Source organism: Peromyscus eremicus, chromosome 11, assembly GCF_949786415.1.
Source record: "Peromyscus eremicus chromosome 11, PerEre_H2_v1, whole genome shotgun sequence".
Taxonomy (NCBI): domain Eukaryota; kingdom Metazoa; phylum Chordata; class Mammalia; order Rodentia; family Cricetidae; genus Peromyscus; species Peromyscus eremicus.
The window spans coordinates 25762792-25780211 of NC_081427.1; the positions used below are offsets into that span (position 1 = coordinate 25762792).

The 17420-nt window shown below is 41.4% G+C and overlaps 1 protein-coding gene across 3 annotated transcripts; it reads left to right on the plus strand.

Moving 5' to 3' along the window:
* The first annotated feature begins 2007 nt into the window (after positions 1–2007).
* On the plus strand, positions 2008–16680 carry Sub1 (SUB1 regulator of transcription). Of its 3 annotated transcripts, none has more exons than XM_059276132.1 (5): positions 2008–2127; positions 4251–4323; positions 7581–7703; positions 14017–14125; positions 16350–16680. In XM_059276132.1, the coding sequence occupies exons 2-5, from the start codon at positions 4252–4254 to the stop codon at positions 16427–16429; spliced, it is 384 nt and encodes a 127-aa protein (XP_059132115.1). In that variant the 5' UTR covers positions 2008–2127; position 4251; the 3' UTR covers positions 16430–16680. The 3 variants fall into 3 exon arrangements, with proteins under 3 accessions (XP_059132115.1, XP_059132116.1, XP_059132114.1); XM_059276133.1 differs by lacking the exon at positions 2008–2127 and adding an exon at positions 2211–2296; XM_059276131.1 differs by lacking the exon at positions 2008–2127 and adding an exon at positions 2838–3004.
* The last annotated feature ends 740 nt before the right edge of the window (positions 16681–17420 follow it).

Consider the following 17420-nt stretch of genomic DNA (forward strand, 5'->3'; position numbering starts at 1 on the left):
TCGGTTTCCTCTCATCTCTGCCTTTATTTCCTTAACATATACCATCCCCATCCCCACAGCTCCCCTTAGAGTATAGCATTCTTTTTTTTTTTCCCCCGAGACAGAGTTTCTCTGTGTAGCTTTGCGCCTTTCCTGGAACTTCCTCTGTAGAGGTTCCAGGCTCGAACTCACAGAGATCCGCCTGCCTCTGCCTCCCCAGTGCTGGGATTAAAGGCGTGTGCCACCACTGCCCAGCCAGTATAGCATTCTTCTTCCATGAGAGTGGAGTGGGTGGGGGTCACAGGACTGGGGTAACTCTCTATGTAGAAGATTCCAGTGCTTTCTCAGGTTTTTAATCTACCACCCCTACCTTGCCTTCTCTGGTACCTCTGCGACAGGGCTTCTCTCCTGGAGTTCTCCCTCCCTTTGCTCTTCTGTCCCTCTCTTACCCTTTGACATTCCTTCCCCTTTGCCCCACATTCTAAATCTTAAACATGTTAAGAATTAGATTTGTTACCCCCCCCCACACCCCTTAGTGTTCAGTTGTGTTATAAAATTTTAGCTTGAAGAAAGGTGATTTAGCTGAGATCAGGCTGGCCTTGAGCGGCCCATCTTAGTCTCTACTATTGTTGTAACTACAGTCTCTGTGCCAGATTACAATTCAATTTTTAACAGATTTATTTATTTGAATGTTTATTGAAGTATACCTATACACTGTAAAAAGCATGAACTGTAAGTGAAATTTTATATCTGCGTACTCCTGTGTAACCACAGTCCACACCGAGGTATTTTCAGCACCAGGCAGATCCCTCCATATTGTCCTCAGTGATCTTCTCCAGGGCAACCTATAGGTACATTGGCCTGTGCTTAGAGCTTCCTAGACAAGTCCTCCCTTGTTTCATTTTTTGACAGTGTTGCTCTAGCTGGGCACCACACTCAGTAGGAGAGGGCTGGGCACTTCCTTACCCTTAGTAGGTAGCGGTGTGAATCAGTGCAGGGTTTGCATCACTTATTAACTTTTGTGGCTGTGTAATGCGGAGACAATGGCCATGTCAACTTTGGAGTGTTACGATGATCAGTATCTGTAAAATGCTTCATGTAAATCTTTGTGACAAACAGCTCTATATTCAGGGCTGGCTCCAGTAGGAAATCATCAAATACCTATCTTAAACAGTCTGCTTGTGGGATAGATTTCTTCTGTTGGACGCTGTATCCGTGTGTAGGCAAATTTAAAGGGGTGAAGATTCAGTATGGCTCCCAGTTTCTGTCTATGGTACTTAGCTCCTGTTAGTCTAGGCTGGCGGTGAGGCGGAACACTAAGTCCATGGTAACCTGTGGAGGAGAAAGCTGCGGAGAGAAAGGGATACAGGACGGGGCCAGGGTAAGAGATAGTCTCCAAGGACACACCCCGACCTTCTCCAACGAGGCTCCGCTTACTCTTCGCCACCTCGTAATAATGCCATCATATTATGACTACATGACAGCATTAATTCACTGGTTAGGGCAGAGCCCCCAGGATCCAATCTCTCCCGAAAAGGCCATCAGCTGGCAGCCAAGGTCCCCAGCACATGAGCCCTACAGGGGGCATTTGATATTCAAAGCACTACTTGGCACCCCCAGAACTTCATTTTAGGAATAAAGTTGCGCGGCTTAGGAGATCTGCCAGATTTCTTGGACCTTCTGGAATTAAATACTGCGCCTCTGGCTTGTTCCCTCTCATTTTTAGCAGCCCGAGTCACATATTAAAGGCGGCGCGGGAAGATTTGTGGGCAAATGGTTCAGCACGTTGTTCTTTCTCAGTATAGCTCCTTCATTTCAGGACAGCATTTACTTAGCAAGCGCCAAGCTCCGTCATTCATGTTCCGTTTGTACCTCACTCTCTCTCCGGGTCAGGCCCAGTCTCTAGGGCATCTCACTGTTGGCGTCATCTCCCTTTCGGGAGCATCCATTTCGGGATCTGCGGCGGTCCCTTTAAGGCCCTGGAAAGGGCCGGCTCGTCGGTTGGGCGGAAAGGCCACGCCCCCGTCACGTGTCCTTGGTGCCATTGGGCGGAGCCAGAGCCTCTAAGTTGCCGTCACTTCCGGCTCTCTGTCAGTCCCGAGCGAGCGAGCGAGCGAGGTAGAGGCTGTTGGGCGGCAGGAGCGGAGCGTGAGTGCGCGGGACCCCCAGGCCCATCTCTCGGGGTTGCGGCCAGGCCGACCCCGGTGCCCCCCCGCCAGGCTGCCGCGGACCCTCCGCTCCCCTCGGCCGCCGCGAGAAATGGCAGCCGTGGCCGCGGGCCTCGCGAGGCGGCCGCGCCGGGAGCCGAACCGGGGCGGTGGGCGCCGGCGAGCGGGCGGGCGGGCGGGCGGGGAGCCGCGAGGGGTGGCCGCGCGCGCGCCCAGGACAATGTGGCGGGGCTCCGGGCGGAGGCGCGGGGCGATCCGCCTGGCGGCTGCGCTCGCCGACCCCCCCACCCCACCGGGACCACCGGCTCAGGAAGGGAGGCCTCGGGGACGGTGGCCCCGCCGGGCCCAGGGGAGGGGGGGCGCGCCCCCGGCGAACATGGCCGGGCTCCCGGGCGAGGATAAAAAAATGGCGCTGGCGCAAGGCCCTCCTCACCCGCACGTTCTCGGCGCCCCACGCCCCCTTCCTCAGACCGGTTGGAGCCCCAGCCCTCGCCGCGGGGCCTTGAGGAGCTTCCGGGCCGCGACCCCCCCCCCCCCCACTCCCCCAGGCGCCCGGCGCCTCTTCCCACCCTCCAGTGCCCTGCGCGCTGCGATGTTGTCTCTGCTCCTCCCCCACGCAAGTCACCCCTTTAGTTAATTTGCTCGAATCACGAAGTACCCCCCCTACCCCGGTCCCCCCCCCCAAAAAAAAAGCAACCTAGTAAAGCCTCATTGAAGTTACAAGTCAAAGTATAAAGAAAGGACTGGCTTTGGTTACCATGACATTGTGTTCTTACTGGGTAGATGTAGGTTAGATAATGACGTGGTTCTTTGAAACCATTTCAGTTCCCTAGACAGCTTTTCGTAATGGAAGGTAGGTAAGGCCGGCAGTTTACAGATGAAAAATGGTTTCTGTTCAGGTTAATTCTCTTTTTCAAAACAGGTCTTTTGGCCAGTTGCGTGAACAGCGAGCATGGGAAAGTAAACTAACTTGATTTGGGCGACTGGGTTGTGAAATGGAGCAGCAATAAGAGGAAAAGCGGATGAACCTGGTTACGAGCCTTGCTGTTCCCCCTGTGTTTACTCTTAATGGACTGACCAGTATGGTCGTGCTGGCTTGATTTGAGCGTTTTGGAGTTAATGGTCAGGGTTTGGATAGCCCACTTTTGCCTTGGCCTTATGTTCTGGAACATTGAATGCCAGTTTGGTCTAGAGAGCTGCGTTATAATTTTTTTGACGTGGGAGGGGGAATCTGAAGTCTTTTTGTGTTGTGTTTATTAGGCCTTTTAGGCCATATAGAAACTAATAGTCTTGAGATGGAGAGAGAAAAAGATACTTTGGTAATTAGCTTTTTGCCATCTGGAATAAAAATCTTGAAAAGGAGTTAGGACATGCCTTAGGATTCCTTGAAATTTGGGTTAGATTTAAGATAGTCTGCCCTTCGTTTTATGGTTGGGCACTAAGAAAACATCAAGCGCTGGGCTGTGTGTGTCTATGGTGAGTTTTGCTCTGCACATAAAGCCCTCAGATTTTACTTATTTACCAAAGTAGAATAATGAGTGCAAAATACTGTGAACTGTGTCTAACATTGTGAACTCTGATTATTGCCTGTTATTTTGATAGTGTGGCCACAAAGTGAAAATTAGTGTATACAAATAAAAGATGAGTAATAATGGCAAGATTAATTAGGTATCACACTTTCATAGACAAGCTGTTTGTCTTATGTTGGAGCTACATTAGGTCTGATCCTAGTGTGAGTGGAATTACTTATGCTTTTGATTTTAAAGTAATTGTTCTCAGCTGCTTTCTTACAGTCTACCCATAAACTTTATAACCCCTCTAAAACCAGTTCTTAAAAAGACTCATTGACTTTGAGAAAGAGGTGAAGGAATGTGCACATGTCTTTTCTTTGTCCTAACTGGGCTCTGAGTATTTGGCTGTGCTTGTTATTTGCAGTTTACACATGTGGCCAGTGTAATGACTCCAGTACCACAAAATGGCAGAATGAGCCATGGAACTTCTTGGGTGTTTTTGTTGTTGTTGTTGTTGTTTGACTGGGAGAGAGCTAAGATGAAGGTAATAAAGCACCTTGTAAATTATTCATGTAATGTATTTTTCTTTCAGAATGCCTAAATCAAAGGAACTTGTTTCTTCAAGCTCTTCAGGCAGTGATTCTGACAGCGAGGTTGAAAAAAAGGTAACTTTTTACTGTACCAAATTTGTAGTGCATTAATTCCTCTATAATGCTGGCATTCAGTTTTGAAGTGAAAGGCTTATTGGTCTTTTTAGATAGGTTTTGACTACCTCCAACCACCTCAGGTTTCCCTGAGGGCTGGGATTGTGCTACCAATGCTGGGTTCAGAGTGTAAGAGGATCTACAAGGGTATTTTTGTAATGGTAGATGACAGATGGACTGCTTGAGTGGAGTAGGAGCTTCAAAACTCATGTGCAGGCATTAAGTCAGATGTAAGAGGTGTCTTTGTGCTGTATGTACTTGGGGTTCAGTCTGGGGTCCCAGTGCATCCCAAGCAAGTGCTCACAGCTGAGCTATATCCCTAGCCCTCGGTTTACTTGTTATTTGCGACAGGGTCTCAATAAGTTGTCTGGGCTGACCTTGGACTCTTGTCTGCATGCCTTAGCCTCCTGAGTAGCTGTGAGCATAGGCCCAGCTCAGACTAAACAAATACTCTATTGAGCACCTTTAGTAACCTTAAAGCCACAGAAATGCTTTTTTAGACTCTGGAGCACTCGATTCTAATTAGGCCGAAGACACTACTTACCATTATTTAGAAATCTGTGTCATTCAAAAACCTGCTTAGTCTAGGCTGCTGAGGTGGCTCAGTGGGTAAAGGCTCTTGCCACCAAACTGACAACCTGAGTTTGGTCCCCGTTTTTCCTCATGATAGGAGAGAAGACCAACTATACCAAGTTTGCCCTCTGACCTCATGCACCACATACAAGCATCACAAGTGCCACACACACAAAATAATAGCAATAAATCAGACTCCTAAAAGTCTGCCTGATCTGTAGGTAGTAAGTCCCTAGTGGGCTGCATGACTGAAGTTAGAATGAAAACACTAATTTTGATGGCTTTCTCAGTCATTGCTGCCCCCCTCCCCCCATCTTAGTTTTGGTACATTTTAAGTTTGAAAGTTACTTGCTTCTAGTAAGTAAAGTTATCCAGCACAGCCAACACAAAATGACCCATTTTGTCAGAAAAAGCGTTCTCTGTGGTAGGTGACAGCTGTTTTGTCAACTTCATTCCACTTAATTGATCACATCAGTGAAGTGTGACGGAGCAACCCATCTTGTGGTCAAGACTTCCTTCCACACAGCTGTATCTTGATAGAAACTCATCTCTGAATAAACATTCATATCCTAGAAATTGAACAAATTGCATTCTTCCTTCTTTGTTTAGTTTTGTGGAAAATAGGTAATTAGTAGACCTATGGTTTGCAGATGTTTAAAGCAGCAAGTGGGGCTAGTGATGTGCAGTTGGTAGGGTGCTGGCCTAGCACTCAGAAGCGCTGTGGAGGTGGAAGCAGGAGGATCCAAAGTTCAAGGTCACCTAGGATACAGGGGGCCTGTTCTATGAATTTTTTTAAGCAGCAAACCCCCCTTTTTCCTTCTTTCCTTCCTTTTTTTTAAAAAAAAAAATTTAAAAATTTTTTTCTTCCCCCCTCCTTTGCACTACCTAACAAAGGGGAGCTCTTTATAGAGAAATTTGGGAAAGCTGGAGCCTATGAATGTAAAGATAGAATATATATCATTTGTAAGTTGAAATTAGGAAGGCTTCAAACACCATACCTAGCAGTACTTGAAGAAATCTTTGTAAAATTTGTATCAGTGTAACATCTAAGTATGTTTATATAACTAATTTATATTGAAGTTATTTGCTGGGCATGTACCAGTCCACAGAATTGCCTTTTGCTTGCTGAGCTGACTTTTGTAGTTTGTTTCACCTAGAACAACCTGTAAGCATTTACATTAAATGCACCTGTGTTTTTCATTTGATAGCTTACTTATGTGTATTCTTAACCTAGCTTTATCAAATTTAATAAAGTAAGTTTAGTAACATTAAAATAGTAGTTTGTATTTGTCCACTAAGAAGGAGCATGTCTGCCCTCTACTGTTTGGGCTGGGAGCTTATGTGGGTTTTTTTTTTTTTTTTTAGCTGTTAGCTCATTCTATGAATGAGGATATATAAAAGGCTGCTTCTAAAATATTATGAGGTTGAGTGCTAATCTTTGCTGTGGGATGGTCTGTATGTCAAGTGTGTTGCTGATTGGTCAATAAATAAATCACTGATTGGCCAGTGGCCAGGCAGGAAGTATAGGCGGGACAAGGAGGAGAATAAAGCTGGGAAGTGGAAGGCTGAGTCAGAGACACTGCCAGCCGCTGCCATGACCAGCAGCATGTGAAGATGCCGGTAAGCCACGAGTCACATGGCAAGGTATAGATTTATAGAAATGGATTAATTTAAGCTGTAAGAAGAGTTAGCAAGGCCGGGCGGTGGTGGCGCACGCCTTTAATCCCAGCACTCGGGAGGCAGAGGCAGGCGGATCTCTGAGTTCGAGGCCAGCCTGGACTACCAAAAAAAAAAAAGAGTTAGCAAGAAGCCTGCCACGGCCATACAGTTTGTAAGCAATATAAGTCTCTGTGTTTACTTGGTTGGGTCTGAGCGGCTGTGGGACTGGCAGGTGAGAGAGATTTGTCCTGACTGTGGGCCAGGCAGGAAAACTCTAGCTACAAATCTTAACATATCACTGTCTATTTTCAGTGTTCTTTGTATTGAAGTTTTTGAGTTGTTGATTTTCAGTGCCTGGCATAAAATACCATCTTCCTTTCCTAAGCATGTATCGTGCCCCACCCCAAACAGGGTCTCATTATGTAGCTCTGGCAGCCTGGAGCTTGCTATGTAGACCAGGCTGGAAGCATACATTCTTGAAAACAATTCAGATTCCTTTTGGAATATACAAGGAGTTAGTAAGTATTCATATCTTAGTCATAGATACGTTGTTTTTGATTGTTTTTTTAGGAAGTCACTGTATAGCCTAGGCTGTCCTTGATCTTCAGTTTTTCTGCCTCAACCTCAGGGTTACAAGGCATACCACCATACTTTTTTTTTTTTTAAGGAAAGCTTTTGGTAAATTTGATTTTCAAAAGTTGATTAAAAAATTTTAGGCCACTTCCCTTCCCACTTCCAAAGAAGTATTGTATGGATTCTGGGCCACAAAATCACTGTTGTAATATCTGAAGTATCTTTGGGGACTCTGAGAACAGAGTTTAGAAACAATTATTAGTTATAAGTGCAGACTAGATTCATAGTTAAATTTTTTTCATGTACATATTTTTCTTTTAATGATTCAAGAAATTTTTTTGGTTCTTTAACTCTTTAAAGGTAATGAAGTCTTTTGAGCTTGACATGTGTGTATTCTTGCCTTTTCTTTCAAGTTAAAGAGGAAAAAGCAAGTTGTTCCAGAAAAACCTGTGAAGAAGCAGAAGCCTGGTGAGACTTCTAGAGCTTTGGCATCTTCCAAGCAGAGTAGCAGCAGCAGAGATGATAACATGTTTCAGGTAAAGTTGGATTGCATTCAGTCCAGTGGAAACACCCTTGAGTGATCTGAAGAACACCAGAAATGTCTTGATCTGATAGCACATTATAGTCTCTGTGTTGTGATCCTCTTGACTAATGATGTTTATTTATTTTTATTTTTAAAAAGATTTATTTACTTAGGTATTTGAGTGCTCACTGACTTTTTGCCAGAAGAGGGCATCAGATCCCACTATAGATGGTTGTGAGCCACCAGGTGGTTGCTGGGAATTGAACTCAAGACCTCTGGAAGAGCAGCCATCTCTTTAACAAATGATGTTTATTAACAAACGAATAGGAAGTCAAGGTAAATTGTTCAATTCTGGGCTATTAGGTAAAGTCTAGAAGTCTTTAGTTTTGCTATATTTAAATTATGCAAATCTAATTGTTAGAGAAATCCAAAAGAAGATCTAGAACTGTACATTTGAGAAGCAGATTTAAGTAGGTAGGTTTGAGTATTTGGCTGGAAAGTATAAATTTGATAGTATTTGAGAGAAATGGCCTAACTTAGGCTTCATAAGAAACAGAGGGCTAGGGATATAGTTTATGTGTAAAGTGCTTGGTAGCATGTTTAGGCCTTGAGTATGAGTGTAAGCTGGAAAAAGAAAAGGTTGAATAGATAAAGTGAGAGATTTGAAAACACAGGAAGAGGCCTGGTTTTGCTTCACTGTTTAAGAATGACTTGTGAGATGAGGCATTGTAAACAAGTGATGCTGTGAGATTGCTGAGGTAATTAGAGACTTTAATCTGTATTGAGAAGGAAGAGATAGTGATGGTTACAAAGACGGTAATGAAGAGTGGACCAGAGGACAGACGCCATGATGAAGAGGTAGACCTGATAGTGAATGCAATCACTTGAGGGTCTCCAGTAGCACCTGGAAATCTTGGCTGGGAACTGTTCTTGTTGGAGTCTACATATGCTTGACTAAAAAGCCATACATCAGAGAAAGCGTAAACCAAAGAGAGGAGGTGGATGACAGTGTGTGAGTAGTTTTCAAATGGTCGATGAGAGAAGAAAGAGGATGCAAGTTGAGATAAAATGGTGAAAGAAAACTAAATAGACAGAACGTAGAATTAGTTACAGGCTTAAATCCTCTGACTTGTAGGTAATTTAGGGTCAAAATTTGTTTACTTGATAGAGAACATAGGTGAAAGTATGTGATGAGGAATTTAAAAAATGCTATTATTGCTTTGAGTGGATAATAAATTGGATGCTTACTGTGTTCTGTATTTCATTCAGGCTTTGCCAGGTTCTGGTAAGCCATGTGGAATGTGGTCTGTAACCTCATGGAATTTAAGAGGACCACAATTACATACACATGCATAGTAAAAATTACAATAAAGCCTGAGAAATAGTGGGCAGATTATTTGAGAGAGTAAGTGTGAGGAATCTCATTAAAAAGAAGTAGCATTTAAATCTTAAGATGTGAAGGTTCAGCCAGCTGTGCAAAGTGTGTGGACAAAGGAAGCATTTTCAGGAGCAGGAAATTGAGTTAATATCTTGAAGTGGGAAAGAACTGGGGTTGTTTATGAATTATAGAGCCTTTGTGGTGGAAGCCTGGAAAGTCTTGGTGAAGAGAATGAAGGGCCATTGGAATTTTACTATTAAAAGGCCTGTTAAAAATCTGAAGGGTTTTTTGAGGGGGAGTTGGGGATGGTAGCACTTTTGAGACTATTATAACATCAAACATGACCTGGAACTCCCTATGTGGAATAGGCTGGATTTGAGTTTTTAGCAATCCTCCTGCCTCCTTCTCAAGTGCTGAGATTATAGACATAGCTACCATGTCCAGCTCATTTCTAGCCTTTTAACTTGGTTTGCTCTTTTACATAGGATCTTGTATTTAGGGTGGCTGTGAACTTGCTATTGTAGCTGAGAGAGGCTTTGAACTTGTGATCATCTTGCCTTTCAATCTCCCAAGGATGGGATCACAAGTGTATGTCTCTAGATTTTTATCTTTCCTATTCTACTCCCCAATTTTATAAAGAAACCAGGACCCACATTTTAAAGATTTTATTTTGTCAGTTATTTTTGGAGGGGGGGAATGGGGTTTATTTTTAAGGGATGATTTTCTCACTAAGGAAAAAAATTACATTGGTTCCTAAATCTTCATGTGGAAAGGTTCCTGTGAATCCTAGGGCCTAAGGCCAATCAACAGGTGATCTTTTGAAAGTGTGTATCTAGGAGGAACCATAGTTCTTACTTTCAAATTGGCTTTCAGAGTCCCATTGATTGCACAGTACTAAAGGAGACCTGCATTTTTATTAATAATAGTGGCTTGATCATTTGCATTAGGAAGATAGATAAAGGATGGGGTTTTTGAAAGAGAAAAACAGTAAGCCCATTGTTTTTTGTTTTTATTTCTTTAAGTGACTATATATTTTCTATATTTTTCATTTTTATCAAGAAAATACACATACCCACACAGATAAGCAATAATTATTTTATTAAAGATGGCTTCCTAACACTGGGTTGTGTACTAAAATGTCATTTTGTATGATTATTTTATAATTTGTTTTTCTATTTACCCTGGGTAGACATTTGGCTTTTTTTTTTTTTTTGAGTCTTGGGCTACTAGGAATAATATTGTGAATAATCTTTTTGTTTTTTGTTTTTGAGACAGCGTTTCTCTGAAACAGCCCTAGCTATCCTGGAAACTAGCTCTGTAGACCAGGCTGGCCTCAAACTCACAGAGATCCGCCTGCCTCTGCCTCCCAAGTGCTGAGATTAAAGATGGGCACCGCCACTTCCTGGCATGAATATTCTTAGTACAAGTCTTTATGTATGCTTTTGGCTGGGGGGTGGGGGGGGAGTGGGTGGTGTGTGGGGGGGGTAAAAACCATATTTATTTGCTAAATCATAGCTATATATTTGACTTTATAAGAAACCATTATTTTCCAAGTAAGTTGTATTGGTTTACTCTGTCTTTGGCAGTATGATATCCTAGGTGCTCAGCATCTTTGGTGTTTTTGGTCTTTACATTTTATTCAGTTTAGTTTAAAATGTATGTATTGGGAATTCAAAGTGGTTTTATTTTGCATTGATTTTTGTGTGTCTTTGATCATGTTCTTTGGCTATTTTTATGTTTTTTGGGAACAATGTTTCTATTCAGGTATTTTTTCCTATTTAAAAACAAAACTGATATACTGAGTTGTAAGGCTGTCTTTTGGATATAAGCCCTTTGCTGTACCAAGTATAGTGATCTTTTATTTTTAGGCTTAGGAAAAATGTAATGCTTTACAAAGACAGTGTAGTTTAAAAGGAGTCAGGAAACAACCCAGGAGACATAATGAAACGGGTTGGATGAACACAGACAGGAGAGAGGCAGGCCTCTGCTGGCCAGAGCCTTGGCAGGCGTCAGGCCTCCGGCTTGGAGCCTTGTCCTTTGTCTTCTGCCCCTTGGTCTTTTGTTTTGTTTGCTTTTTTTTTTTTTTTAATCAGTCATGGTTAACATATCTGAAAATAAATCATATGTATCTATTAACATAGGTGTTGTGTAGATTTTAATTCACTTACACATTAGGGGTAAGATGATTATTGTTGCTGCTCAGTTTTGTTTCCTGTAGGCAATGACCTTGAGAACATGTTTGATGTTATAATAGTCTCAAATGTGCTACTCTCCCCTTTACCCCTAAAAAACTCAGATTTTTAATAGGCCTGAATTTCTCCAGTTCTGCCCATCAGATTGTTTTTGTTTTAAAATATTTTCTTATTTTTTGGAGTTAAAATTATTACATAGTTTCCCCCTTCCCTTTCCTGCCTCCAACCCTTCTGCTCTCCCCTGCTCTCTTTCAAATTCATGGCCTCTATTTCTTGTTCTTAAATTGTTACAGCACACATACACACACTCACTCTTTCTTTCTTATATACCTAAATATATAAATACAATCTGCTTAGTCTGTGTAATGCTACTTGTTTGTGTATTTTCAGGGCTGGTCATTTGGTATTGGATAACTAATTGGGGTGCTCTTTGGGGAAGACCATTTCTTCCATTCTCAGCATTCCTTGGTTGCTTCTAGTTCTTTGTCTAGGGTTGTGGCCGCCTTAGCATTCATGCTTCTGCCTTAGCATGTCTATTTGTGTCCTTGTTCAGGTCTTGTTGAGGAAGCCACATGTGTATAGCATCTCTGACATTTCTAAGAGACACAATCCTACAGAAAACTTCTGTTCCTCTGGATCTTAATTTTTCTGTCCCCTCTTGCACAATGATCCCTGAGCCATAGATGCAGGAATTGTGTTGTAGAAGAATCAGTTGAACACAAGGCCTTTTTGGGGTGAATCTGTACCTGCTTCTCACGCTCACCTAGAAGACCAAATTTCCTGTGGCTGAGACTGAATTAATGAATTTTTTTAGGTATATGGTTAATCTTATTTTCTTTAAGGTAACTTACTTGAGTTCTCTTTAAGGAAAGGCTTTAATTTTTAAGTCCGTTGTGTTAATATTTTCCTGTATGATTAATGCTTGTTTTCTTTTTTTGTCACCTTGCTTACCTTACCAGGTGCAACATTTTTGCCAGTATTCTGGTGTAGTTTAAGTTTTCTTGTTGGTTCATACAGAATTCTCTGTATAATGTGAGATAAGGGTCAAGATGTCCCTTGTTCAATTCTCTTTGTTAGGTAGACTTTTGTCTTAATCAGTGTTCTATTACTGTGAAGAGACACCATGACCACAGCAACTCTTATAAAGGAAAACATTTACTTGGGGCTGGCTTACAGTTCAGAGCTTTATTTAGTTCATTATCATCATGTTCTACATCTGGATCTGCAGGAAGCAGGAAGAGAGAGAGACACTGGGCCTGACTTGAGCTTCTGAAACCTCAAAGCCTACCCCCAATGACACACTTCCTCTAACAAGGCCACATGCCCTAGTCCTTTCAAATAATGCCACTCCTTCTGAGTTTATGGGGACCATTTTCTTTTAAATCACAACTGATCTTCCTTTGAATACCTTGGATCTTTTCCAAATAACTTGGTGAGTTTTTAAATGTGTTTCTATTTCTGGGCTGCGTTCTTACCTCTTCACCTATGTCTGTCTGCTTTAGTACCACATTGTCCTTACATTTACTGAATCTGGAAAGTGAGGACACTCAAAACACATAGTTTGTGTGAAGCCAACATTCTTTTTTTTAAAGACAGCTTTTCACTATGTAGCACTGGGTGGTCTGGAACTTGCTCTGTGTAAACCAAGCTAATCTTGAACATACAGAGAGCTACCTACTTCTGTCTCCTGAGCCATTTTTCTTTTTTGGTTTCTATGAGATTGACTGCATTAGGCTTTAGGCATCTCATTTAAGTTGAATAAAATAGTATTACTGTAATTCTATGACTGGTTCGTTTCACTCAGCGTAGAGCTCTAACATGTGACAGGGTTTTCTTTATAAAGGCTGAATAGTGCTCCTTTGCATGTGTAAATCACATTCTGTTTGTGTGTCCATCTTAGGATGAACTTTTGGGTTGCTTCTACTTAGCTGTTGTGAATAGTGCAGTTAAAGACATGGATGTGCAAATATCTTTTGGGAGACCCTACTGCCAGTCTTTTGGATGTATGGTTATATACCTCTCAAGTTTCAGTCAATGATAGAATACACATACAGTGAGGGTACTACAGGATTGGTACTATAGTGTGTATGTTGTCTCACTAAGTACATATTGATGTTCACACAGGACTCACACAGGAGACTCTTCTGAGTATGCATTCCTCAGAGTATACCCAGTCTGTTAAGTTGTACATGAGAGTTATATATCCCAAAGTGGGATTATTGGAACATGTCATGTCTCATATTTTTGTCAAAGGACATCCATTCTATTTACTTTAGTAGTTGTGTTATTTTATTAATAATATTCATAAATTTAAAAGTGAGACTGAAGGGAGATAGCCCAGTGGGCAGAAGTGCTTGTTGTACAAACATGAGTATCTGAGTTTGAATCCTCAGCACCCACATTAGGTATTGGATTTGTTACAGATGCCATATTCCCAGTACTAGGGGGCAGAGACAGGCAGATCCTGAGTTCTCTGTGGCCAGCCAGCTTAGCCTTACCAGTAAGAGACCCTCTCAAGGCAAGGCAAAGAATGAGATACCTGAAGTCATTTTCCTGGATGTCATATGTAGACACATGTGCATGTTATCCCCCTATGTGGAAATTGGAGATTTGCTTTGTTTCCTTGTGTCTCTTTTAAGCAGCGATTTTCCCTTGGTTACAGTTGATTACTTATTTTCAGGATTGTAAGTGGCGTTATCCTGCAGCAAATTGTGAACAGCTCTCTTTATGAATTTTTTTCTTCCCTCCTTGGCTAGATTGGGAAGATGAGATACGTCAGTGTTCGGGACTTTAAAGGAAAAATTCTAATTGATATTAGAGAATATTGGATGGACTCAGAAGGTGAAATGAAACCAGGGAGAAAAGGTGAGGTTTCATTTCTTCAATTTGATGTTAATGGTGATTGCATACTTACCTTAAATTATTGTAGGGTGTGTATAGGTCAAGAATTGGACTTACTTAGTTGATCCTTTAATAATCAATTTGTAATGAAACCTAGGAAAACAACATCCTAATGTCACTTTAAATTGATTGCTAACTTACTTTAACTTTGTTTTTAATTTTATATCAGTTCTGAGGCAGATTAGTTACTACTACTTGGGAAGTTGTAAAATGAGAAACGGAAAAATCCTGGGTTTAGTGTTTCCTTTGGATTTAGCTCCGACAGGCTGTTTTTTAGGACAGACTCCTTCAAGTGGGTCCCTGTCCTCTTACCGTTGGTGCTTCCCCCAGTCACAAGCCTCTGAGCATGTAGGAGCACTCTGTCACCAAGTAGCTAGAAAACAGTTGTTGAACAACTTGTATTGAGTTATGATTTTTGTGACAGAATATGGGACAGAAGCAGATGAGGGGAGGGTTTATTTGGGCTCAGTTTGAAGGCACATGGCAGCTGTCACGTGGGGCCAGTCAGGAAGTGGAGAGAAGAGGGGCCTGCTGCTTGGTCTCCCTTTTATCAAGTCTGGGGCCTTAGGTGGGTGGTGCCATCCACGTTCAGGGTGGGTCTTCCTCCTTCAGTTGAACCTGTCTGCAGACATCCTCCTTGACCTACCACATGTGATTCTAGATTGTCAGGTTGACAGGATTAACTGTTAACTTGTCAGTCGTGCTCTAGGAGCAACACTCATGAGACCCATTGGCAAAGGCATGCACACACAAGTAGAGGGAGCTAGTTGGGAAGAGGAAGGTAATCAACAGGAGTAGCAAAGGGTACTAGAGAGGGGAGTGGAAGGTGAACGTAATGAAAACACATTATATACGTGAACGAAATGTTATGGTGAATCTGTTTTTGGGTATGGTTATGCTGATAAACTCTTTAAAAAGATTAACCACTACACCAGCTATATTTGGGTAGTTTTATGCTCTAGGTTGATCTTGGACTAATAAGGTATGATGCCTCAGCGGGTAAAGAAAGGCACTGCTGCCAGGTCCGATGATCCCTAGCACCCAAGAGGTGGAAGGAGAGAAGGGATACTGCCTACACTGTTGTAAACTCTGTGGACAGGTGGGCCACACATGTACGCATGTGTACATTCATTAAGTAAACGACAGATTGTTAATAAAAGGAAAGAAAATGCTTCCTTCTCTAGCACTATTCTGCCTGTTGTTAAAAGTGGCACTTATTTCGTGCAATTTTGGAGTTTGTTTTAAAAGCTTCCTTTTTTATGTTTGCTGTTTAATTCCTGTCTGAGTTTTCATTCAGGATTTTCCCAGGTGGCTAATGTCAGATTTCATTCTTTCAAACATTTACTGAAAGAACTCAGTTAGCTCAAAGACTTTTCTACATGCTGCTCATTATTATATTCTTTGCAATTTCATGGTCCCTCAGCAGTTTTCTAAAAATATTGTTTGCTTGTGTGTTGGATATTATGTTATATGTTAATATGCTAAGGTTTCATATTATTCAGTTTAATATCACCCTTTGATGTGTAAGTCCTAATTACTGATTAAGAAACTGAGCCTAGAAAATGCAGCTAGTAAAGGTGAGCCTGGGCTTTGCCTCTTGATAACATGAATCCAGAGTGTACTCAAATCTATATCTGAACTCTGCATTCTACCATGTTTCTTATGAGTCGCTCTCTAGGGAGTTTCCCAAAGTGGAATAGATGCACAGATCCAAACACCTTGAATTTTGGTAGAAATGTGGAACAAATGTTGGAACTGATAGGATGTAATAATGGCAGTGTCTTATGCCAAATCTGGGTCCTGACTCATAGCCTGCACATATTTGTGAAAAATCTTCAAATTATCATTAGTTCTTATTGGTCAAAATGCATTATGCAGATGCACTATTGGAAGTTAAACTGGATACAAACTTGAACTGGGATTAACAAATGTAAGATTTTAATATCTCAATATAGATCTCTCACAAGACCTCAATATTCTAGTATTGTGCCATTCACAATGACAGTTTTGGGGCTGGTGAAGTAGCTTAGTAATAGAGGGTGTATGTGGCATGTGTGAGGTCTGGATTCTGTCCTCAGCACTAAAAAACCCACATAAGTAAAGTGGCACTTTTGATAAAATATTTGGGAATATCAAAATCCCCAGGGCAGCTTGATTTTTCACCTTGTACTTCTTAAACTTTGTTTAGGTATTTCTTTAAACATGGAGCAATGGAGCCAACTGAAGGAACAGATCTCGGACATAGATGATGCAGTAAGAAAGCTGTAAAATCTGAGCCATATCAAACCTGTACTGTTGTAGTTGTTTTAATCTGTCTTTTTACATTGGCTTTTGTTTTCTAAATGTTGTTTTCCAAGCTGTTGTATATTTGGATTGCAGAACAATTTGTAAGGTGAATACTTTTTTTTAATGTGCATTATTAAAATGTTCTGAGTGAAGCTAAATGTCATCTTTATTAAAGAGAATTGCATTGTGCCCTCTACCTAGTGTAAAATAAAGTCAGATCATTACAATCTTAACTGTTGTAGCCTTTTTTGATCAAAAGACTAGTTACTGTTTAAGGCCAAAAGAACAACCTTTATAGGCACATAATTGATGCGGCCTTTACATTCAGAAGGATTTGTATTGCATTGAGCTTCTTAGAGGATTGCTTTGTGAAGTGCATACTCAGTCTCTTCCTTTCTAACTAAATTTGTTGAATTTTCCTCTCTACAACAATACTTTTTCTTCAGTTTTCCTAATAACTTAACTATTTCATGTTCAATTTTTACATCACTCTTTACTTGGATATATTATGCTGGTTTGGAAAGTCAAACTGTCATTGTTAGTCTACTGTGTTAAATCTTAGCAGATAGTTGTGTGGTAACATGGCTTGTATGAGAACTCCAAGCAAGTGTATGTCATTACTCATAGCTCTGTGTAGGTGTTGCTTAGTCTACAGAACATAGTGACTTGATGTCTGATGAGCTTTCACTTAGTAAACGTATTCACACTGGGATGGTGTCTGTAAAGTCAGATGTTAAACTAGATTAGACTTTAGTAAAATTGTGAAACTTACTGGCCTACTATTCTAATGAATGTGGATTATATGTGGACATGTCACTGAGCTTTACTGTCTTGGTAGGTTATGTGGACAATTTTAAAGACTTGGCTGTTTTAATCTGGACAAGAGACTTCTAGACTTCATGCTAACTAAGTTTGATGGACACTGTTCATTGGTTTTCATTTTAACCACAATGATAGACAGGCACAGATTTCA